The 23,392-nt window shown below is 39.2% G+C and overlaps 2 protein-coding genes across 13 annotated transcripts; one reads left to right on the top strand and one right to left on the bottom strand.

Moving 5' to 3' along the window:
• epn1a (epsin 1a) lies at positions 1 to 14,720 on the top strand. 8 transcript variants are annotated; one of them, XM_087806232.1, is made up of 14 exons: positions 37 to 62; positions 188 to 299; positions 4,125 to 4,247; positions 4,456 to 4,561; positions 5,633 to 5,791; positions 6,401 to 6,529; positions 7,080 to 7,200; positions 7,270 to 7,427; positions 8,779 to 8,850; positions 9,707 to 9,790; positions 10,117 to 10,408; positions 11,533 to 11,697; positions 11,797 to 12,024; positions 13,482 to 14,720. In XM_087806232.1, the coding sequence occupies exons 4-14, from the start codon at positions 4,493 to 4,495 to the stop codon at positions 13,919 to 13,921; spliced, it is 1,917 nt and encodes a 638-aa protein (XP_087662358.1). In that variant the 5' UTR covers positions 37 to 62; positions 188 to 299; positions 4,125 to 4,247; positions 4,456 to 4,492; the 3' UTR covers positions 13,922 to 14,720. The 8 variants fall into 8 exon arrangements, with proteins under 8 accessions (XP_087662362.1, XP_087662361.1, XP_087662364.1 ...); XM_087806236.1 differs by lacking the exon at positions 188 to 299 and having other exon boundaries at positions 1 to 62; positions 4,460 to 4,561; XM_087806235.1 differs by lacking the exon at positions 188 to 299 and having other exon boundaries at positions 1 to 62.
• Position 14,721: 1 nt separating this feature from the next.
• On the bottom strand, positions 14,722 to 23,325 carry foxj2 (forkhead box J2). 5 transcript variants are annotated; one of them, XM_087806243.1, is made up of 10 exons: positions 23,093 to 23,325; positions 22,682 to 23,002; positions 21,584 to 21,658; positions 21,434 to 21,520; positions 20,848 to 20,934; positions 20,405 to 20,783; positions 18,227 to 18,388; positions 18,056 to 18,157; positions 16,200 to 16,472; positions 14,722 to 14,924 (listed from the first exon to the last, which is right to left on the bottom strand). In XM_087806243.1, the coding sequence occupies exons 2-10, from the start codon at positions 22,991 to 22,993 to the stop codon at positions 14,812 to 14,814; spliced, it is 1,590 nt and encodes a 529-aa protein (XP_087662369.1). In that variant the 5' UTR covers positions 22,994 to 23,002; positions 23,093 to 23,325; the 3' UTR covers positions 14,722 to 14,811. The 5 variants fall into 5 exon arrangements, with proteins under 5 accessions (XP_087662369.1, XP_087662370.1, XP_087662366.1 ...); XM_087806244.1 differs by having other exon boundaries at positions 18,056 to 18,154; XM_087806240.1 differs by having other exon boundaries at positions 18,056 to 18,388.
• Between the last annotated feature and the right edge of the window lie 67 nt (positions 23,326 to 23,392).

Genomic DNA, 23,392 nt, shown 5'->3' with positions numbered 1-23,392 from the left:
CTTTCCTGTAGCCGACAACGGAAGCGGAAACTCGGCCATCTCCTCGTACAGGCTCCACCAGGGTCAGTACTCACTTGTTTTGGATTTCTGTTCCGCTGTGTTGTCGCCGCTTTTTTTTGCGTGTCATTTTTTGCTGGCAATCTCAGCGGTTGAATTCCGCTAACTGCAGGAAATGTCCTTGTTGAAGCTGCCGCTGTGTCGCCTCGACAGTCACCAACTAGCAGCAGCAGCTAGCTTACAGCTAACTAGCAGCAGCTAGCTTCCAGCTAACCTGCTAGCAAGAGATTTGAGTCGCACCGGTAGGTACCTTCAAGTTTTATTTGTTTGACACGAGTCACCGTTGACCAGGCTCTTCTACCTCTGAAGAATAAAGTCTTACATGCTGTAGCTTCGGATGAGACACACTTTCATGTTCATACCTGATGTCAAAGTGCTTCTAAACTACAGCTTTGACACGAATGTTGACACTTGCTGACCACAGATCGATGATGAAATAAAGCTATAAACTCCCCGAGAACAACTAGATGTGTTGCTTTCTTATAGGGGTGTGAGAAAAATATCTGTACACTTAAATATTACAATATTCTTGTGACGATACTGTGTCAATATTTACATTTGATTAATCTTCTCTTGGTTTTGCTTTCAAATCATATATTGTTATCGTAATTATTTAATGGTTTATATTTAAATAAATCATGTATTAAATAAAATAATTTTCATTTCTATGTACAACATGCAAATATGGCGTTCATTATTGTGTTGCAATTAATCTTCAGGCCTCTAGATGGCAGCAGTCATGTATGTCCACGGCTAAAGTAATAAGGGAATCCCGCAATATCCCGATGATGACTGAGGACGAGAGGATACAGTGACTCCAGCAGCTTTATAAGCTGATGTTTGGACATATTTTGGTTTCTAAACAAATGCTGTTTCGACAGTTACGACTTCCTCAAGAGTCATGTGGTCTGTAAATTCTGCAACACCAGAGTCAAGTACTGGACAATACTACACAAATATCTTTGTTACTACACTATTATTATATATCACAATATATCGTATTGTTGACCCTGTATTGTTATATGTATCGTTAAATGTAACAGATTCATGACAATACACACCCCCCTTCTTTCTAAGTGTGTGTATTATCTTGATCTTTAAAGTATGTACTTTTTTGAGTATTGTTTTGATTGTCTAAGCGCTTTGTGACCCTGGTCTTGAAAAGCGCTATATAAATAAATATTACTTACTTACTTACTTACTTAATTGTCATTATCAAAAAGGGATTAAATAAAGAGACACTTGCCGAAGCTTCATGAAGCAGTGTCATTATTTTCAGATTCCACTAGATGGCGGTCCTTGCACTATTTTCCTTTGTTTTGAACAACTTTACTCATAGACATCACATGGTTTTTAAAATGATGGCGCCACCTACTTATCTCTAACTAACATGACACTGTTTCATGAAGCTTCATCGAGCTATTATCAGACTTCAGTAAAATACATGGTGAAAGCTCTTATCTAAGCTATTTTTTTTTGTGAAAATAACAAATATTGTCTGCTAAATTCCCATTTCTGGGATCAAACTAGTAATGTGTGTGTACATTTGTTACAATCAGGATTTCCAGTTACAATAAGAACCAAATAGTTAAATACAGTGAGAGGTTTCAAAGCTACTACAACAATCACATTTAATCAAGGGAAAAAAAATACATTTATGCTAAAACAGTGTCATATTTGTTGAAGACTCGGTTAATTTTCTTTTTTTAAAGGTGCTAGTGTTTGTTTTATGTGACAGTTATTAAAAAACAATTTTGCGCATAGATAGATATTGGCTGTCAAAACTAATGTATGTTTTCTTTAAAACAATCTTTACAACTTCATGGTTGTCACTGAGTGAACATAAGGCAGGCGGACGGATATTAAGCTTATCTTGCATTTGGTATCACTGATAAGTCAGTGTGCATGAACTTTGTACTAAAGCTTCACAAGTGACTGTTGGCAATATTTGTTTCACAGTTAATTATATAACATGTACTTGTCTATTTCTGCTCATTATTGGTGAGCCATTTACAAGCACTCTTGCTGAAACGCATAATATCTGCTCATTCTTGTAAACTGGGCTTCATACTAAATGTATTTTCTTATTTGGGTTGAACTTGACACCATATTCTAAATCATAATTTAAGATAACGTTATCTTAAATCTTTGGCTTGGTGGTGGATAAGATGACACATTTAATCATTTAGCAGTAATTACCTTATTATTATTATGTTAGATATCAAACCATGGTTACATAATACAAATCATTAAAAATGAAAGTGAAGCTAAATCAAAACAAACGTGCATCAACTTGGGTACATACATGTGACCAAAACTTTAGCGTGGATTTCAGAAAAAACTGTGAAGTGACTTGAGTGATTTATTTGTCATTATTTTTTCTGTAAGGAAAATACTCCCGAGTTGAAACTTATTAAAGCTGAAAAAAGATTTTTAGGATTTGTACCATGCATAATGTCCTTTTGTTTTTATCAGAACTGATCTTTGGTAGGCATCAGTATTGGTACCAGTATTAAACATTTTCAATTGATACCCAGCCTTACCTAAAAACGAAAAAAGAATACACGCTAGAGTTCAGCGACTCGTGACATCACAGTACTGTCACTGACATCTGTTTAATTGGATCACGATTATAAAATATTCACACGCAGAAAGAATGTGTGATTTCTTTGTAATGACCTTTTAAACCCTCAAAAGTCCCTCATGACATTCGTCATTTTATTTTTACATTTTCAAAGGAGTCTTAGCAAGCCATTTGAGTGCTTTATTTATAAGACCTATTTGACGTATGCAGAAGACTTGCACACTACAAACTTTGCCCTTGGATGGATGGATGGATGGATGGATGATGGATGGATGAATCGTCTGTGTTGCTGTGTGCTGGAAAAACAATTTCCCAAAGGAGACCTCCAGAGGGATCAATAAAGTCTATCTATCTATAGGTAATGGTGGATGGATAGAACTTCACAAATAAATAATAGTAGTCAGGTTCCCGTGAGTAGTAAGGTAGACAAAGTTGAGTACATTTAAATGTAAAGTCTAAAGTATGGCATTGTAGATTTATTGAAAAAAGATTTTTTTCAAATGACAATTTTCCAAATGTGTCACACAATCTTGAAGTGGCACCACATTGTTATTGTGGAGGTCCCACTTTTCTCATATTGTACCGGCATGATAACTAAAAATCAAATCCCCATTATTTAAAAAAGAGAAAAAAAAGATCCTTTTAACTTCAGAATGTATGTCGGCAGGTACACTTTTGTGAAACTATTTTTCCATGATTGATAAACACAGTTGACTCTAAGAGTCTTAAAATTGATTATATCATTTGGTGTTTTATGTTTGTTTTCTTACGTGCTACTCGCCGTTATTATTATTCATTTTTTGTCACATTTGTGTTTGTTGTCACTGCTGATTGGGGGAAAAACAAAAATAACTTGTAGGCTTGCATCAAAGTTTTGTGGTTGTGTAATTCAGAAAACCCCACCTCCACCTAGAGTTTCCATCAAGAAACTTTTACCAAGACAGTGATTGATTCTTTCGTTTTGGCTTCAAACCCTAATCTAGGTTATTTCAAACTTGAGATGTTAACTTTGTTGACTTTGTTAAAATAAATCTTATCATTCTGGTGTCTGTGGGCTAACATCACTGAGTTATCACTGAAATATTGGGTTCCATCATCAAAATAATGCTCGAATAAAACAAATTTGAGTACCCGCAAACACTTTCTGTAGCATATTTTTTTGGCAAATAAAACACTAAGGATTTAAAATTACAAAAGTGAAGAATAAGCAGAATAAAGTGAGTTCCTCGGAGAAAGAACTCTTGAAGTCTGCTGAAGAATCTCACATTTATACTGTTTTATTTCCTGGCTGGGGGGGGGGCAACTCAATACATGTGTTTGTCTCCCACATTGATCACTAATGGATTCTGCGTCATGTGATTGAGTTCGCTTGAATATCCGCTTTGTTTTGTCCTTTGACTGTTTATGGCTCACCAAGTATAATCTGCTTCTTTAGTTTTGACCGGAGGTTTTTTTTTGCCCTTTTTTGCGTGGCTGGTTTCAGGACCTGATGTCGCCACGGAAGGACAAGAGCCTCTGAGGGAAGATCTCTCTGTGAATGAGTGACGGACAAGACGGAAACCCAGGAGAGGAGAGACACCATTTCAGCATCGTTCTTGTGTAACAGGTGTGCATGACACCGCTCTTGAGTCCTGCCACTGATCTGGAGAATAGATGTTTGTCTTTGTCCGCACCTTGAATCCTACTATTGCTGTTTTTCTCATCGACAGTCGGGCAACATTGGCGCACATTCTTTATCGTTTAGCCAGCGTGTGTTTGCTTTGTATAACATTAACAGCGTTTTCAAAACCCTCCCCTTCTTGTCTGTGCACCAGTCAGGCTGCGACAGAACTCGACGGCCCATCGGTTGCCATGTCGACCTCATCGCTACGGCGACAAGTAAAGAACATTGTCCACAACTATTCAGAGGCTGAAATCAAGGTTGTACTACTCTCCTTATCACATGTCCCGATCATTCCCACTGTCATGTCGTAAATCGTGTCACACACTGTAATGTAATAGATTCTCGTGTAACGTCTTCCTCTCATTAGACAATAATCACATGCATCGCTTCTCCTGTTTCCTACTGTGACACTCACTCACAATCTTTTTGTGTTCAAAATATCTTTCATGTTGTGCTGAGTTAACTTCAAGGAGAAACATTTCCCAAATACTTTTGCATTACTTTTTATGATCTGGGATTTATTTCCATCAGAAACTGTAAATTTCATATATTAACTGGATTAGAGACGATGGAAGTATTTTCAGAATATTTCTGTGTTGAATTTAACATTAGAAATGTTCACATTGCATTAATCGGAGCCAGAAACATTTATTACCAACTTAAGAATTTCTTGTAGTGTCAATAATTATTTGTGAATAATTACATTTTTATATTGAAACATTGATTTATTTTTTATAAATAACTGAATAAAAAAAAAAAGCTCAATAATGTTTTTGTTTTTTTTCCTTCATTTTTTAAGTTAAGTATTTTTCATTTAATAATAATAATACATTTTATTTATATTGCACTTTTCGTCATACTAAAAGTGCTACAGCAGAGTTAAAACGGGTAAAGGAGAAATATTAAAAAATATATTTTTATCTTTCTCCTCATTTAGTAGCCTTTTTAATTGAATAGAACTATTATTGTAATAGTGAAATTTCTATGGTAACATTAAATTGCTAAAAACAAAAAAAAACTATTTAAAATATACATTTTAATTGCATTTGAACAATGTATTATTTTAAATGAATGAACAAACCCTGTGTTGTATACTGTGTGTGTGTGAAGTTAATGCTTACATGTCAATAAAACACTAGTCTCTCAGTTAAGACTCTAATATAAACTTACGTATTTGCTCTAAATACTAGAATAAAAACTTTGTTTCTGTTCCAATATTCTTGAATTGCAAAACCTAACCAGTTTATACTTCAATGAAACTGAACCAAATGTGAGTCTGTTTGTTTGTGTGTAACATTGATAAAGTTTGGGCTAATAACGCTTGTTAGGTAAGAGAAGCAACATCCAACGATCCATGGGGTCCCAGCAGCTCCCTGATGTCAGAGATCGCCGACCTGACGTACAACGTAGTCGCCTTCTCTGAAATCATGAGCATGGTGTGGAAGCGGCTAAACGACCACGGCAAGAACTGGAGACATGTGTACAAGGTGTGTGGACGTCCTGTGGTTCCAGGAGTTGCTGTCACTCATTTATTTTTAAGAATTGCTGGAGATATAGACCATGTTTCGTTAATCCCTCGGTTGACAAGGGAAGTTGCTGTTTGATTTATTATCATAATGTCATATGTAGTGTCATCACAATATTGAATTCATTTAACATTTCAAATTTTGAAACTTTTAATTTATTTAATTGAAATCTTGTTTATTTAAGCATTTGATTCTTCTTTTTTTTATTCAATAATTTGTATATTTAAAGGCTGAATTTGTTTTAATTAAATAAAATAACTAATTAAATTTAAAAAAAATAATTAAGAGTTAAATTTATAGATCAATAAAAGATAAATATAGAATTAAAATTTGAATTATGAACTATTGAATTTACATTTTTAAACTCCCTGTCTAAAAAAATATAAATTAAATTATGAAATTAAATTATAAAATCAAATTAAATCTTTTAATGTACAAATTATTGAATTTCATTTTTCAGAAAAAAAACAAACATTCAATGCTAAAAAAAACCAGCTTAAAAGCAGATTCAAAAAAGGCAAAGGAGCCAATATTTTATTCATCCATCCTTGTTCGTGCTCTTGTTCCCAGGCTATGACTCTTATGGAGTATTTGATTAAGACGGGTTCAGAACGAGTCGCCCAACAGTGTAGAGAGAACATTTACGCCGTGCAGACGCTCAAGGACTTCCAGTACATCGACAGGGACGGCAAGGACCAGGTACCCCTACACACTCTACACACTCTACACACTCTACACACTCTACACACTCTACACGCTCGCACACACAAACTGATTAAAATGTAAAAAGTTTTCTTCTAATTCAACTATTAAGGCTGTACAAATGTATATCTTGTTTATAGTCTATATTTCTGGAATTCTCTTTATCATTCATCATCTTCTGTGATGGATCATTATTTTTTTCATTCCTACCTTTGAGTGTTTTAACAATTGTTGGATGAATAATATGAAGGACAGTAAATGACATGATTATGAACAAATACATTTATAAATAAATATAAAAATAATTTACCTCCGATATCAGCATTTATCTTTATCTAACATGTATTTATAAATTTCATGTTTTATTTGTTTTCAGATTGTTTTTGTATTTTTTTCACACATTTATAAATTTAGTTATGTACTTATACATGTATTTATTTACAATTATTTCATTTATTACTATATAAAGAAATAACTTTTCTAATATCATTCCAGTAAACTGTTGATTTTTGAGTAAATAAAATAACTTTTGTCTGTTTGACTCTAGGGTGTGAATGTCAGGGAGAAAGCCAAACAGTTGGTGACTCTGCTCAAGGACGAAGAAAGACTAAGAGAGGAGAGGATCCATGCACTTAAAACCAAAGAGAAGATGGCACAGACCTCCAGTGGTAATTTTAAGACTCGTTAATGAATCTTGTCAAATTTCCCGAAGAGAAAAAATGCTTACACGTCTCCAGCGTCCTCCGCACCATCAGCACCGAGCCTGGGGGGCAGCCTGTCGCTGGGATCTCACTCTGGAGGAGCTGACCCCGAGCAGGCCTGGCCTCAGAGCTCCGGAGAAGAAGACCTGCAGCTCCAACTGGCCCTGGCCATGAGCAAAGAAGAAGCAGAGCAGGTAACGAAACAGGCATGTGAAAGAGTTGAGTTTTGTGTTTATGCTGAGAGGAAATGTATCAGTTGTTTTTGTTAAATATCCAGTTTCATTCCATTCAATTGCATCTGACGGTAAAATAATGACATTAGATTTCACATACATAAAAATGTGTGATTTTGTCGTTGTTTTTAAAGTTGTGTTCCACTGCTATAAGCTTCATAATTGTAGATACAGATAGAAGTCGAACAATCGAAGTATATCAGTGTCATTAGAATATTGAATGGTTGAATTTAACGTTTCAAATGTTGAAAAAATAAATGTATTTGAAATGTTGTTTAGTTTTTTAAGCATTTAATTTTATTTTGCATAATTTAACTCGATAATTTGAAAATTGAAATATTATTTTTAAATTGTAATGTATTCAAAATGTTTTTTTGTTTTTTTTTCAATCATAAGGTTTGATATTTTTAATCCAAAACAATTAAAAAATGGAAGTAAATCAGTGCCAGAATATTGAATGGTTAAATTTCAAATTTGAAATGTTAAAACTTTATTTGATAAATTGAAATTGTGTTTTTTTAACACTTTGAATTACATTTTTAATATATTAAGCTCAATAATTGCTATATTGTAAGGTTGTTTTTTTTAATTGAGTAATTGATTTTGGAAGTAGTTTTTTTAAATTATTAGATTTCCTAAATTTTCTAAATGAGTACATTTTTTACATATAGAGTTTGGATTTACATTTAGAGTTATAGAGTTTTTCTATTGTTATCATTTTAAATTCAATATAAAATGTTGCAATAGTATCACCAGGCAATAGTTTAGAAGGCTATAAGTTAAAAAATATTCATTTGTTATTGATTATTTTTATAAATGGTGGAATAAGAATATTAAAGTATGTGTAAAAGAAAATTCGTAAACTTTGTAAATAATTCATATTTTTTATTTAAAGACACAAATTCGATCTTTCAACATATAATGTTAAATTCATTCAATATTCTGATGACACTGACATTACATATCTCACGACCTGTCATCAATCTGACATTCGCTCGATAAAACTGTCAAAGGGTCTTAATCCTCTAAAATAAAATAACCACAATCTTCAGTTGTTGTTTGTTATGAAGCAATACCTGATACGTGGTTTCTATTTTATTAGATGCCTTAAAATGATGCACCTCTGGCTTCTGCTGCTCCTTTTTGCTTGGAGGGTAGTATGTGTGGCTCATTGTGACTGTATGGCAGTGAACCTACATCTGTCCATCAATGGTTACTCAGGCCGAGAATACATCGTTACCTCCAGCAGTATACTTTCTGTGTTACTCCTTCAATACTGAATTCAACTTGTGACCCCTAACCCCTCCCCCAGAAGAGCAAGGACCCGCTGGAGGATGCAGATTTCCGCTATGCACTCACACTGAGCAGAGAGGTGCTCCAAGAGGTCAGGGGCGATGATGACTCAGTGAAACGTCTCTCCTTCTGTCAGACTCAAACTAGTGTTGATCAGATCAAGACCTTTCAATTCATGTTCTTTTATTTGTCATGCCATTTTTCTACTAGAATCAAATGAGTTTCCAATGATTATTAACAAATACTTTTCTCTAAATCTGCATGACTTCAATTTTAAATGAACAATAATGAGATTGTGTGGTTTGTCAGCACGTTTTTATCATCACTTTCCAAAGCTCTCCTGCTACTGCTCTGCTAATGGTTTCATTTCTTTGGTGTCAGAATGGATAGTCTATGTTAGAAAGTTTTTTTTTATTATTGATTGATTTAAGCAGATTTTAAAATAAGTTTGTCAAGTACTAGAATCTGATTTATTTTGAGGGAAAGTAATTGTGCCACTAGTTTGAAGATTATATTTAAAAGAAAATCTATTGCACTACTGCAGAAATCAACAGACATTTTGACCTCAACCCTCAATACATGTGCTGAACTGTTGAGCCAGTGGAATCTGTGCTTTGCTAAAAAGCTGAAAACGGATCCCTGTCCTCGCCGGACTGCACGGTCAGCACAACACTGATAACTATCAGTCAGCAGTTCCACAAGTTGATGATGGCGAATTTTAGTTTTTGTTTACGGTCACGAAGAGAAGGAGGTTAATGATTCTTCCACGGATGCGTGTTGAGCTGCAGACGTGTCGTTTGACTCTTGATTACACCACGATTTGTTTAGTAGAAATCACCTTGATTCACTTTAATTGATGTTTTCCCACCTCTGCTGTCATGTCTGTGTGTGTGTTTGTGTGTGTGTGTGTGTCATGCTGCTGACCTCGGTTTGTGTATCATCTGCAGGAGGAGAGGCTGCGCAGAGGTGACGACCTGCGACTCCAAATGGCCCTCGAAGAGAGCAGGAGGGAGAAGACGAAGCCAGAGGAGGTGAGCGCAAAAGAAACCACGTCGAGAAACGAATTTGAACAGTTGAACACAAGGAAAGAATATGATGGTTTTGTAGATGAAGCTGTTTTTTTATTGTGTGAGGTCGTGGTGTCGGGGTGAGGGGGAAGTGAGTCCCCGTCTGTGACCACAAAATATCTCCAGTATTCAACACATTTTCTCCAAATGACACGAACAGTTGATCAAATGATTTATCGAAGCATGTTTTGGTTTCTCTGTAAATCATTTCAGCCAGTTCTACTTAAGACACAAAGTTCAGGAAGCAACCCTATTTAACTTTCGCTGCTCTTGTCAACCCTCTTCCCTAGCAGAACGCTTTGATGGAGCTGGGTGCAGTGGACCCCTGGGGTCCCTCTGCCGGTGCTTCTGCCTCTGTGGGTTCTGCAGGACCTTCTCCTCCACCAGCAGTTCCTCCTGCAGCTTCCGGCCCCTGGGGCAACGTCTCGACGGCCGACCCTTGGGGTGTAACCTCGCCAACATCCCCGACGAGTTCGGATCCCTGGGGCGGCGGAGGGGCCCCGCCCACAATAGCTCCTCCCCCAGACCCCTGGGGTGAGACGGCCAACAGAGTGAACAACGTCGATCCTTGGGGAAGCTCGGGTAAACAGTCCTGCTTACTTCTTCATTCGCAGCTCAGGGGGAACACCGCCATGACACTCTTGAGCAACACACATCGAGTTATCTTATTCCATTATTACTGTTTTATTGTTTATTTTCGGCCACTTTGAAAAGCACATTGTGTCCACGTTAAATCAAGAGGGTTCTATTTCTCCTCAAGTACTAAAACATACAGAGGTAGATTGAGAACTCATTTTTATAGACTCAACAGGTCGATACCAACTTTTTTGTCAAATTTATTTTCCTCTTAGCAACTTAAAAATGCTCAAAAGTCACACTTTTATTTTGTATTAATCATACAGGTATATGTACAGCAATAACAACAATAAAACTGAGCACTATAAAAGCACAACAATCTATTCAAGGAAAATTAATACGCGGTTAGTTAGAAGTAGTTGGTAACAAACAAAACTCTGTGTAAAATAAATAATTGAAAACACAGACAACAGTGAACTCATCAAATTCACTTGAATATTGTCTTTCTTCACAAATATCGCAAAATTCAATGTTTAGTTTTCAGAGAAGTGATTACCGCACCATAGCAACTTAAAAGTCATTGAACGCATCATTTGCGTGTGACGACGAGGGGCAGAGACTCTTCCACACGTTCATTATTGGTTTATTTTAAACTAGTTGTTTTTATTTGAAATTAATTTATTCTTCCCTCATTGTGGGAATGTATTTAGAAGTTCAATTTATCTGTCATCGTGTAGGAATGTAGAAAGAAAACAAAATGGGCGTGTATTTGTCATATAAACAGCTGACGACGTCAAACATCTGTGCAGCGCTCCTTGTTTGTGTTCACGCCATCGCTCCCTTTCCTCATGACGCCATCTTCACACCAGCAAATCATCTTCCTTCTGTCAGAGTGGAGGGTTTGCTGCTGGCTTCTCTTCTCACCTCGAGTTCTCTTTTGGAGATTCTAGTCTTTGTTTTTTTTCATGAAAAACTCTCAGGATAAAAGTCAATCTGAGACGTAAACACACAGGTGTGACTCGAGCCTCGGCTGTGAGAAGCAGAAGAAGGTCTGTCGGTCCCTCATCGTGGACTCGTGTGTTCCATGTTTTGTGTTAACCCGCCATCACCCTCCATGTCCTCCCCTGTAGCCGTGACTCCCCCCAGTGTCGACCCCTGGGGCACGCCGGCTCCTCCCAGCAACTCCTCATCTGGGGGTCCAGTTGACCCCTGGGCACAGGACGGGGCCCTCCCTGCCTCTGACCCTCTCACCACTGACCTCTGGAGTTGCCCGGCCAAACAAACGAACGGCACAGGTACACCCTCAGTTGTCTAGTGGGACATTTCACCCCCTCTGTGCGTCAGATACAACCTTTCCCCGAGGAACCTCCACTTCACTGTCTCTCTGTTTTCAGGAGATCCCGAGCGGCAAGGCTGCGACGGCACGGTCTCGCCGGTGCCCTTTGACCTCTCCTCTCTCGGCTCCTCGTTGCCCGTACGGAAGACCCCGGAATCCTTCTTGGGTCCGAACGCATCCCTGGTGGATCTTGATTCACTCGTGTCGTCTAAACCCAAACCCAAGCAGCCGCCTCCTCCCTCCATCTCCTCGTCCTCCGCACACAACCCCTTCCTCCAGAACGCAGGTGAGCCTCGTTCACTCCTACAACAATCTCTCTACACTTTCTTTTTTAATGGTGTACAGGGATCCTTCAGATCTTCCTGGACTCAAAATGACCTCCACCTACTGCCCTGTGTCTGCACTTGGATATTTTTTACTTTTTGGTCTTATTCGTCTACAAATACTTTCTTATTTTTAGCTACAATGGCGGAAATAGGCTCATTTTGATCGTCCAATTCTAAGGAATGTTGTAGCGCAAATATTAGTCAAGTTCAAGCCTTTTAAAAGTCCGAAGTCCGCCAACTTTGGTGGCTTTATTTCAGCTCTTATGTGGTGATGGATTCCCTAAAGATCATTTTCAAATGTAAATATTGCAATAAAAGGAGAGGGTTTTTTTGGCAAACAGAGGAGAGTACAATAGAGGTCCAAAGATCTATTTAAGACACACTTGTATCACCAAACTAACTAGTTGCTGCAGAAAATGATTAAACAACAGATAAACTTCAACCGCAGATCGTGGGAGATGCTAATGATCTCACACACCTTAACTTATCGTGCCGACAAAATGGTCAACTCCCACGGTGATTGGTCGCTACAATGCTGTATTTAAATTCTACGTCTCTGTAGCCATGTCAAAGGTCATCCACAGCTGGGATGGATTGGCTGGGCGGCAGAGCATTATGGGAGCTGTTCAGGTCACACTGTTGAGTTTTCAAGTTCAAATAATTGTCAATTTAAGCATAGTCAAATTATTAAAAAATAATAATAATAATAATTATTAGTTCTATGTACAAACTTTATATACAAAATGTGTATAGCAGTTTGGTGAAGGTAAATAAAGACTGAGGTTCTTGTGTGTTTAGCTTCTTGGCCCTTTGTCTATGCTTGCATTTTTTTAAATATATTTATTAATAATAATAAAGTTGTGAATACATTTGAATTTCTTCAACAAACTACTCAAATGTAATGCCTCAAAAGTTGTGAAAAAATGTAGATAAAGTAACCGTTAGAGAGATCTGCGATTATGAAGATACAAAATAACTATAATCATAATAATAATCAACAATGTATACATTTCCTTTAATTATGTCCTTTTTTGTTTTGTTTGTGCCTCAAATAATTTGAAAGACTATAAAAAGAGCATTTATATAATATTTTTTTCTGATTTATAATGATGTACAATAGATGCTAATGCTATAATCGATTTGGCATAATTACACTTTGGTTGATTTAATTTTTATTTAAAGTGTCAATTAATAACAGAGTTATCTGAAGACACTTCACAGTTTTAATAAAACTAAAAAAAGAAAGTCTTATAATAATATAGTAACAATGAGTGACAGTGTTGAACAGGCAGAAACCTCAAGCAGAACGAGACTCAGTGTGAGCCTTTATCAACATGTTGTATTTTGTGACTTTTTCATTTTCATGAGCCTCAAAGCTCGTATTACTCCTCCTCACCCGAGTGTCGTTCCTTCTCAGGATCATCTCCGGCCCCCGGGATGGCGGTGACCCCCGGCAGCACCATCTCCAGCAGGGGCGTCTCCCCCACACCTGCCTCCTCAAACCCCTTCGGAGCAGCGACAGCCATGAGCTCCATCTCACCCCAGCCCTCGTCTCTGGGCCTCAGCGGCCTCCGGGCCAGCCCCGTGCCTCCCCACCACATGCTGGGGCAGCCCGGGGTGGGCATGGTGGCGCCCATGAACCTGGGCATGGGAGGTCAAGGGATGCACATGGGCATGATGCAGCCGGGGCCCATGAGCATGGCCTACGGCGGGCTCTCGCCCATGAACCCGCCCGGGGTACCCCCTCCTCAGCTGATCATGGGGGCGGCCAGCGGGCCAGGAGGGGTGATGGGAGCAGGCGGGTCGGTCGGAGGCGGAGGAACGTCGGGCGCGAGCACGAATCCGTTCCTTCTCTGAGGAAGTACGAGTCCACTGTCTCACCTGCTGCCCCGGAATGAAAAAATACCGACGTCTCTATATTTAAAGAAAAATGGAAAACATTGAAAAATTGTTGTTTTTATTTTGTTTTTCTTCCCTGGAAGTGTTCCATCACTTCTTCGTTTAGTTCCCTTCGTTTTTTGTTTGTCGCGTCACTGTCACTGCGAGAGAGAGCCAATCACAGCAGAGGAACTGTTGAGCCCAAACTTCTCTGCGTCTCGAGAGATACTCGTGAGACGAGAAGAACTTCTGACTGAATCCAGCACATTTCACGCTCCAGCGCTTCTGTCACCTTTTTCCGTGTGGGGGGAACAAATAAACTGAGTCAACACAAGTGGAACGTGACATCAAGCTTTTGTTGTCGCGCCGTCAACTCCCGCTCCTGTGTCGCCCCCTACTGTTCCACGGACTGAACATCCTCCTTTCTAATCGTCTTTTATTTCAAGATCACTCGTTTCATCCAAACACTATTTTTGCAATCACTTTCATAAGATATGTCCTCATGTTTCCTCCCTCTTTGTGTGGAAGAGGAAAAGCTACTGATGCTTCTTGTGAAGAAACAAACAAAAAAAAGACAATTCAAGGAACGAGCGAGAACTTCATGCTGTTCTTTTTAATTCCTTTGATGAATTTATTGTTATTTTATATCAACAGATGAATATCTTTTATCGGGTAAGGTTGGATTTTGTGTGGTGTCGACTGAACATTCACATTTGAAAATGAAATGGACAAAAAAATCTAAAGAAATTTATGAAATTAAAAACAAAACCCAGGAAAAGTTGTTTCATGCTTGTTTTTATGTTTTGTGTGTGTGTGTTTTTTTTTCTTTCTTTACAAAAGCAGAAGAAGCACTGGAGACATTTCAGGCGTTAAACGATGAGAGAATCCCAGTCAAAGTCGTCCTGGAATTCCTCGCTGTTGCTATGGAGACTCTTCAAAGGAGGATGTTGTCGAGGAGTGACGTCCTGAGACTGCATCCCTGCTGCAAGAGAAACCAGAGTGTTGCCATGTCAGACTCCATATGTCAGGTGTCCTTCACTCTACTTCATTCCTTTCAGATGATCTGAGCAGGTGGCAGTAAACTTGGGTATGTTAGTGGAGTTTCAGTAGAAGTGTATTGAATTTAACATTGCGAATGTTACACGGTTGGGATTTTTTTAGGCATATTGAAACAAAGAAAAAATGGACTATTTTTCAAATTATCATAATAAATTCCAAAATAGATTTTCTAAATTCAATATTCTTTAATGCTAAGCCTCTTATATTCAATATTAAAGTTCCATTTTAAGTAAGTAAGTAAGTAATATTTATTTATATAGCGCTTTTCCAGACCAGGGTCACAAAGCGCTTAAACAATCAAAACAATACTCAAAAAAGTATATACTTTAAAGATCAAGATAATACTGAGAACAACACAGGAGTTCCAGAAAACCAAGGAAAAGCCTGAACAAATAGAAACGTCTTAAGATGTTTCTTAAAGGAGTCAGACTTGATGGCAAACTTATTAAATTGACTAATATGCAAAAAGTTTTGTGTTCATTTACTACAAGAATATCTTTTTTAAGATTAGAATATTGAATGCATAAAAAAGATGTTGCCATTTCCTTTAATTCATTTTATATATTATATTCAAATATTTTAAAGGTTGAACTCATGAATAAATACTTTGCAAAATATATGTATTTATTTTTTAAGTTTAATATTATAATTATAATAATTCGAAAATGGATTTTCTAAATTAAATATTATTTAATTTGTATCTTTGAAATTCAATATAAAAATGTTGCCATAATAGTGACACCAGACGATGCCATAATGGTACCGAGATACTTGATCATGTGCTTCTACGTTGTCACATGATTGGCTGAAAGTTAAGTGAGATTTGTTTTTTAATTATTTAATTAAAATGTCAAACTCTGTGTAAAAATGTATTTATTTAAAAAAAATAGCCTTTTTTATTTCAATATTTTTTCAAACAAGTCCAACTTTTAAATATTGAAATTATTCTTTAGAAATACTTAAAAAATAATTAACTGATGAGACTGATTTACTTCCAGAAGTTGCAGATTAAAAAGTTTCAGGCTCAACATCGCCCCCTTGTCATGACGTCATCAACCTGAGCGTTATTTAAACAGATGTCGCAGGAGAAGTTACTAGTTGCAGGTCATGAAATAAAGTTCCTACTGACTGTGTCTTCAGGTTCATGAAGCGACAGGAAAGATTGAGTGACCAGCAGGGGGCGCACAGAGCCTCTCACCAGCGTGGCTCACAGGCTGGGTCAGCTGTCGACCCCTCCTCGACCCTTGACCCCCGTTGGCGACTCCCGGCGAGAAGGCGAGGGGCGAGGGCTGGGCTAGGCAGTCTGGTGCGGGGGGAGGGAGGGAGGCGAAGGGGTGCGGGGGGGCCAGAGGAGAGCCGATCATCCCCTTGTGGGCGAAGAAGCGGTTCAGGGAGTCGCAGAGGGACGTGAAGAGGGCCGGGTCCAGAGCCCAGTCGCAGAACTCCGCCTGCCTCATGCTCTCCAGCAGGTCTGTGGAAAGTAAACGTTTCTTAATTCATGCACGATTATTTATAGTATTATAATGTAATATCTGAATACATGGAAGAGTATTAACATATTATTATAATCACTTTGACCCAGAGGCAACACAAGGGATACCACAAACACATTTGTTTTCAGGCCTTCGGGTCACCTTGACCCTGAGAAAACGCAAGGGATAAGGGAAGAAAAAAAGGAGCTGTATTTACAGACGTGACTCACCTGGGTAACTGGACAGGTCGATATGTTTGTAAATACACATACACATATATATGTGTATGTAAATACACATACACATATATATGTGTATGTATATAAACTATGTATTTACAGACATAACTCACCTGGGTAACTGGACAGGTCGATATGTATGTAAATACACATACACATATATATGTGTATGTAAATACACATACACATATATATGTGTATGTATATAAACTATGTATTTACAGACATAACTCACCTGGGTAACTGGACAGGTCGATATGTATGTATATAAACTATGTATTTACAGACGTGACTCACCTGGGTAACTGGACAGGTCGATGTGTATGTAAATACACATACGCATATATATGTTTATGTATATAAACTATGTATTTACAGACGTGACTCACCTGGGTAACTGGACAGGTCGATGTGTATGTAAATACACATACGCATATATATGTTTATGTATATAAACTATGTATTTACAGACGTGACTCACCTGGGTAACTGGACAGGTCTATGTGTATGTATATAAACTATGTATTTACAGACGTGACTCACCTGGGTAACTGGACAGGTCGATGTGTATGTAAATACACATACGCATATATATGTGTATGTATATAAACTATGTATTTACAGACGTGACTCACCTGGGTAACTGGACAGGTCGATATGTATGTAAATACACATACACATATATATGTGTATGTAAATACACATACACATATATATGTGTATGTATATAAACTATGTATTTACAGACATAACTCACCTGGGTAACTGGACAGGTCGATATGTATGTATATAAACTATGTATTTACAGACGTGACTCACCTGGGTAACTGGACAGGTCGATGTGTATGTATATAAACTATGTATTTACAGACGTGACTCACCTGGGTAACTGGACAGGTCGATGTGTATGTATATAAACTATGTATTTACAGACGTGACTCACCTGGGTAACTGGACAGGTCGATGTGTATGTAAATACACATACGCATATATATGTGTATGTATATAAACTATGTATTTACAGACGTGACTCACCTGGGTAACTGGACAGGTCTATGTGTATGTATATAAACTATGTATTTACAGACGTGACTCACCTGGGTAACTGGACAGGTCGATGTGTATGTAAATACACATACGCATATATATGTATATGTATATAAACTATGTATTTACAGACGTGACTCACCTGGGTAACTGGACAGGGTGATGTGTATGTAAATACACATACACATATATATGTGTATGTATATAAACTATGTATTTACAGACGTGACTCACCTGGGTAACTGGACAGGTCGATGTGTATGTATATAAACTATGTATTTACAGACGTGACTCACCTGGGTAACTGGACAGGTCGATGTTGGCCCAGTCTAAGTTGCTGGCGATGCGGAAACTTTCTTTCAGAGAGTCCGGGTGACTGAACCAGTCCGCTGGTACTGCTGACAGTGCAGGTACAAGTACAGGTGAGAGTGAGGTGAGAGACTTGATCTGTTTGTTGAAGGACCTACTGCACTGAGGAGGACGCTCCGGGTCAGGAGGAGGAGGAGGAGGAGGAGCAGCAGCAGCAGGAGGAGGAGGAGCGTTTGAAGGAGCAGAGTGAGGAGAGAGAGGCAGCAGTGTCGGGGTGTGAAGAGGAGTGAAGTCGTTGTTGGTCAGAGGAGTCACTTCAGCTGAAACACAAGAATGTGAGTATTTATCAGAGTATGGTAGTAGATCTGAGTATGGTAGTAGATCTGAGTATAGTAGTAGATCTGAGTATGTTAGTAGATCTGAGTATGGTAGTAGATCTGAGTATGTTAGTAGATCAGAGTATGGTAGTAGATCTGAGTATGGTAGTAGATCTGAGTATGGTAGTAGATCTGAGTATGGTAGTAGATCTGAGTATGTTAGTAGATCAGAGTATGGTAGTAGATCTGAGTATGGTAGTAGATCTGAGTATGGTAGTAGATCTGAGTATTGTAGTAGATCTGAGTATGGTAGTAGATCTGAGTATGGTAGTAGATCAGAGTATGGTAGTAGATCAGAGTATGGTAGTAGATCTGAGTATGGTAGTAGATCTGAGTATGGTAGTAGATCTGAGTATGGTAGTAGATCTGAGTATGGTAGTAGATCTGAGTATGGTAGTAGATCTGAGGTTGTTAGTAGATTTGAGTATGGTAGTAGATATGAGGTTGTTAGTAGATTTGAGTATGGTAGTAGATCTGAGGTTGTTAGTAGATTTGAGTATGGTAGTAGATCTGAGGTTGTTAGTAGATTTGAGTATGGTAGTAGATCTGAGGTTGTTAGTAGATTTGAGTATGGTAGTAGATCTGAGGTTGTTAGTAGATTTGAGTATGGTAGTAGATCTGAGGTTGTTAGTAGATTTGAGTATGGTAGTAGATCTGAGGTTGTTAGTAGATTTGAGTATGGTAGTAGATCTGAGTATGGTAGTAGATCTGAGGTTGTTAGTAGATCTGAGTATGGTAGTAGATCTGAGGTTGTTAGTAGATCTGAGTATGGTAGTAGATCTGAGGTTGTTAGTAGATTTGAGTATGTCAGTAGATTTGAGTATGTCAGTAGATCCGTGTATGTGAGTAGATCCGTGTATGTCAGTAGATCCGTGTATGTCAGTAGATCCGTGTATGTCAGTAGATCCGTGTATGTCAGTAGATCCGTGTATGTCAGTGGATCCGTGTATGTCAGTGGATCCGTGTATGTCAGTGGATCCGTGTATGTCAGTGGATCCGTGTATGTCAGTGGAGCCGTGTATGTCAGTAGATCCGTGTATGTCAGTGGATCCGTGTATGTCAGTGGATCCGTGTATGTCAGTGGATCCGTGTATGTCAGTGGATCCGTGTATGTCAGTGGATCCGTGTATGTCAGTGGAGCCGTGTATGTCAGTAGATCCGTGTATGTCAGTAGATCCGTGTATGTCAGTAGAGCCGTGTATGTCAGTAGATCCGTGTATGTCAGTAGATCCGTGTATGTCAGTAGATCCGTGTATGTCAGTAGAGCCGTGTATGTCAGTAGATCCGTGTATGTCAGTAGATCCGTGTATGTCAGTAGATCCGTGTATGTCAGTAGATCCGTGTATGTCAGTATAGCCGTGTATGTCAGTAGATCCGTGTATGTCAGTAGATCCGTGTATGTCAGTAGATCCGTGTATGTCAGTAGATCCGTGTATGTCAGTAGATCCGTGTATGTTAGTAGATCCGTGTATGTCAGTAGATCCGTGTATGTCAGTAGATCCGTGTATGTCAGTAGATCCGTGTATGTCAGTAGATCCGTGTATGTCAGTAGATCCGTGTATGTCAGTAGATCCGTGTATGTTAGTAGATCCGTGTATGTCAGTAGATCCGTGTATGTCAGTAGATCCGTGTATGTCAGTAGATCCGTGTATGTTAGTAGATCCGTGTATGTCAGTAGATCCGTGTATGTCAGTAGATCCGTGTATGTCAGTAGATCCGTGTATGTTAGTAGATCCGTGTATGTCAGTAGATCCGTGTATGTTAGTAGAATACTCATAGATCTTTGTATGTCAGTGGATCCGTGTATGTCAGTAGATCCGTGTATGTCAGTAGATCCGTGTATGTCAGTAGATCTGTGTATGTCAGTAGATCCGTGTTAATCTACTTCCATATGAACGACTAGGTTAAACTAATTCCATAGAGCTGCTGCTTCTGCTGTCGTCTACTCCAGGTACTCACACTGAGATCCTCCTCGCTCCCTCATGGTCTTGACCAGAGACTTGAAGGAGGCGTACAGGTCGGGCAGGTTCATCTCGTCGAAGGTGAATCGGAGCGGAGGATCCATGGAGGCGTTCAGAGAGACGCCAGGAGCCGGACCACCCCGAGGCAGGCCCGCCTGAGATAGGCCCGCCTGAGACGGACCCACCTGTGACGTAAACGCCTGAGACGGACCCGCCTGAGACGGACCAGAGCAGGCCAGGGTAAAGGAAGAGAGGGCGGGTACAGAAGGTATAAACGAGGAGGGAGGTTGGGGGTACGAGTCTGGACCAGAGAAGGTGCAGGACGGGGGAGGAGCCACAGAAGACGCGCGTGGATGTTGAGAAGCTGCCGTGAACTGCTGGAGAGAGAAGACGTTAAACCAGGTGTGGATCAGGCAGGTGTCCATGAGCAAGGCACGCTACCTTGCAGGGCGGAGGACGCAGCAGAGGAGGCGACGGCTGCTGCAGGTTCAACCGCGGCGACGCTCGTGTGTCAGGTGTGTGTGACGTCTGAATGAAACAACTATTGGTTCACTGCTGTTGCAGTGCATTATGGGAGACGAATTCATAAAGATACGTAAATTTCATAGAAGTATATCAGTGTCAGCAGAATATTGAAGTAATTAAATAAGATGAAACGTTAATTTTGTAATTGAAATTTTGTTTTTTAAGAATTAATATTTTTAATCAATCATTTCTACATTGAAAGGTTTCATATCATATATTAAATTAATAAATATTTTGTATATACATAGTTTGATATTCTAATTCCATTTGTAATCAAATTATTTAATAGAAATAGAATATAACAATTAAATGCTTCCAAAATTAAATTTCAATCAAAAAGAAAATCAAAGTTAAAACATTTGAAATGATAAGTTTATTCAATATTCTTATGACACTGATATACTTTCATAGAACGTCAATATTTGCTTGTATGAACAAATATTCTGGTGGTAGTTGTTGATGTTTGTGGATCCAAATATCCAAACATGAAAGACTGACTTACGTCGTCGTCTTCTTCTTTCGGGTACGGGCGTTTGGGAGCTCTGACTTGACCTGTGACCCCTGGTCCGTCCATCGTCCAATAGGAACCCTTTCAAATCCACATGAATGATTTAACGAAATGCGTCCAGAACGTTCCCTGGTTGGTGCTCACCTTGCCCGGGTCGCTGTGAGGCCTCGGCACCTTCCTGAAGCACTTGTTGAGCGACAGGTTGTGGCGAATGGAGTTCTGGTGAGATTGATTTGACAGGTGAGAACATGGAGTATAAATAATGAATCAAATACATTATATGAAATAATATTATTATCCATATCAGACGAGTTGAAAGAGTTCTGGTTCTCAGTCTGATCGTGTCAAGAATTTGTAGATAAGTATCGGGATACAGGGGCAACGGTACGAAATATCATGATACTGTAGTAACAATGATATATTTAGTAGTATTGTCGAGTACTTGACTCTGGTATTGCAGAATTTACAGACCACATGACTTTCATTTGTTTTCAAACCAAGATATGTCCAAATATCAGCTTTAAAAGTTGCTGGAGTCACTGTATCCTCTCGTCCTCAGTCATCGACAGAATCATTCATGATTCATTTTCATTCACACTTTATTTTAAATCCAAAAAAGGGATTTTAAATCTAACAAATATATATTTATTTTAAGGGTTTCAGTGGTAACAATTTATTCTACACGTGTAGTAGAGTGTTGTTACCTTTGTGTTACCGCAGTTGCACCATATAACCACTAGATTGTTCTGTCGCCATTCAATCGCCTCCTAATCCCATTACAGCAAAGCTCTGCTAGTAGTTATCAGAGATAAATAATTTATTCTCATTGATCCACCTGAAATACTAAACAATAGCCAACATAACAGATAGTTGACCTTATTCCTCAGACTATACGCTGCACTTGAAATAATTTAATTTAAATGAAAGTCAACAGTCGAGAATTACTGTAGTGTTACTTTCAGAGTCACCGTAATATTACTTCACGAGAATCTATAGTAATACTATGAAGCTGAACTATATTAATTGTGTAACTTGGTAAAATTTTAAAGCCTGATTAGTTCACAACAATCGTTCACAAAAGCTTGTCGCCGTCAATAAAGTCTCAAAACTTTATTGACACCAAAGTCTCCCGTCAGAGTCCCACATCACATGACCAAAACACACACGCGTCCCATTGGTCACCAGCGGCTCCGCGTCACTTCCAAGCTTGTTTATGTTGACAGGCGGGTCTGGACTTCATACCTTCCACCCGCGGCCGACTCTGCTGTAGTACGGGAAGGCGTCGCTGATCCAGGTGTAGATGTCGTTCAGACTCAGCTTCCTCTCCACTGAGGCCGCAATCGCCATGGCGATGAGAGTGGCGTAACTGTGGGGGGGTTTTCCTTTGGATGGCGAGGGGTCCGGCAGGGACGTCGGGAACTCACTGCCTCGGTCCCTCTTCTTGTCTCTCTCCCCCCCGCCTCCCCCTCGCTCCCTCCCGGAGCGAAGGCTGCTGACTCCCAGCTGAGGCAGCCAGTCGATGCTGGTGAGACTGGAGTCCAGGTTGGACGACATGTGGAGGATCTGAGGAGACACTCGTCAGACGATCTCTTCCGGGGAAGTGGAGCCGACAGAACTCTGACCTCTGGCCCACATTACACCTCAGACTCTCACCTCTGGAGCTGCTCGAGGGCCGAGGCCTCAGAAGCTCCGACAGTATGACATCACACGGAAGCTTCTCCCCCTCACAAGTCTCCACGCGCCGATAGATCCGCCTCGCGGCCTCCAGCCATCACTTATCTGTCAGAGTTTGTGTAACTTTGCAGAAATATCCAGCAGAACTTCTCGAGAGAGAGAGCTTCCTTTTTTCCTCTCCTTCCCCTCCTTTTCTGCCCGCACAGGAATCACGTCACTGTCTCCTCCCCGCCATGACATCACTCCCAGCTCCCGCCCTCTAGCCCCGCCCCCTCAGGG

Source organism: Callionymus lyra, chromosome 13 (genome assembly GCF_982586985.1).
Source record: "Callionymus lyra chromosome 13, fCalLyr1.hap1.1, whole genome shotgun sequence".
Taxonomy (NCBI): Eukaryota; Metazoa; Chordata; class Actinopteri; order Syngnathiformes; family Callionymidae; genus Callionymus; species Callionymus lyra.
The sequence above is the reverse complement of the archived record's forward strand: the minus strand, read 5'-3'. Positions and strand labels throughout refer to the sequence as shown.

Excerpts from the sequence above, each read along its gene's own strand:
- epn1a (XM_087806236.1), top strand. The coding sequence starts at position 4,493 with ATGTCGACCTCATCGCTACGGCGACAAGTAAAGAACATTGTCCACAAC. Across the intron at positions 5,792-6,400 it reads ACTGGAGACATGTGTACAAG|GCTATGACTCTTATGGAGTA; the intron begins GTGTGTGGACGT and ends TCTTGTTCCCAG. Across the intron at positions 9,791-10,116 it reads AGAAGACGAAGCCAGAGGAG|CAGAACGCTTTGATGGAGCT; the intron begins GTGAGCGCAAAA and ends CCTCTTCCCTAG.
- foxj2 (XM_087806240.1), bottom strand. The coding sequence starts at position 22,993 with ATGTCGTCCAACCTGGACTCCAGTCTCACCAGCATCGACTGGCTGCCT. Across the intron at positions 20,935-21,433 it reads CGAAAGAAGAAGACGACGAC|ACGTCACACACACCTGACAC; the intron begins GTAAGTCAGTCT and ends TGTTTCATTCAG. Across the intron at positions 18,389-20,404 it reads GGAGCGAGGAGGATCTCAGT|CTGAAGTGACTCCTCTGACC; the intron begins GTGAGTACCTGG and ends CTTGTGTTTCAG.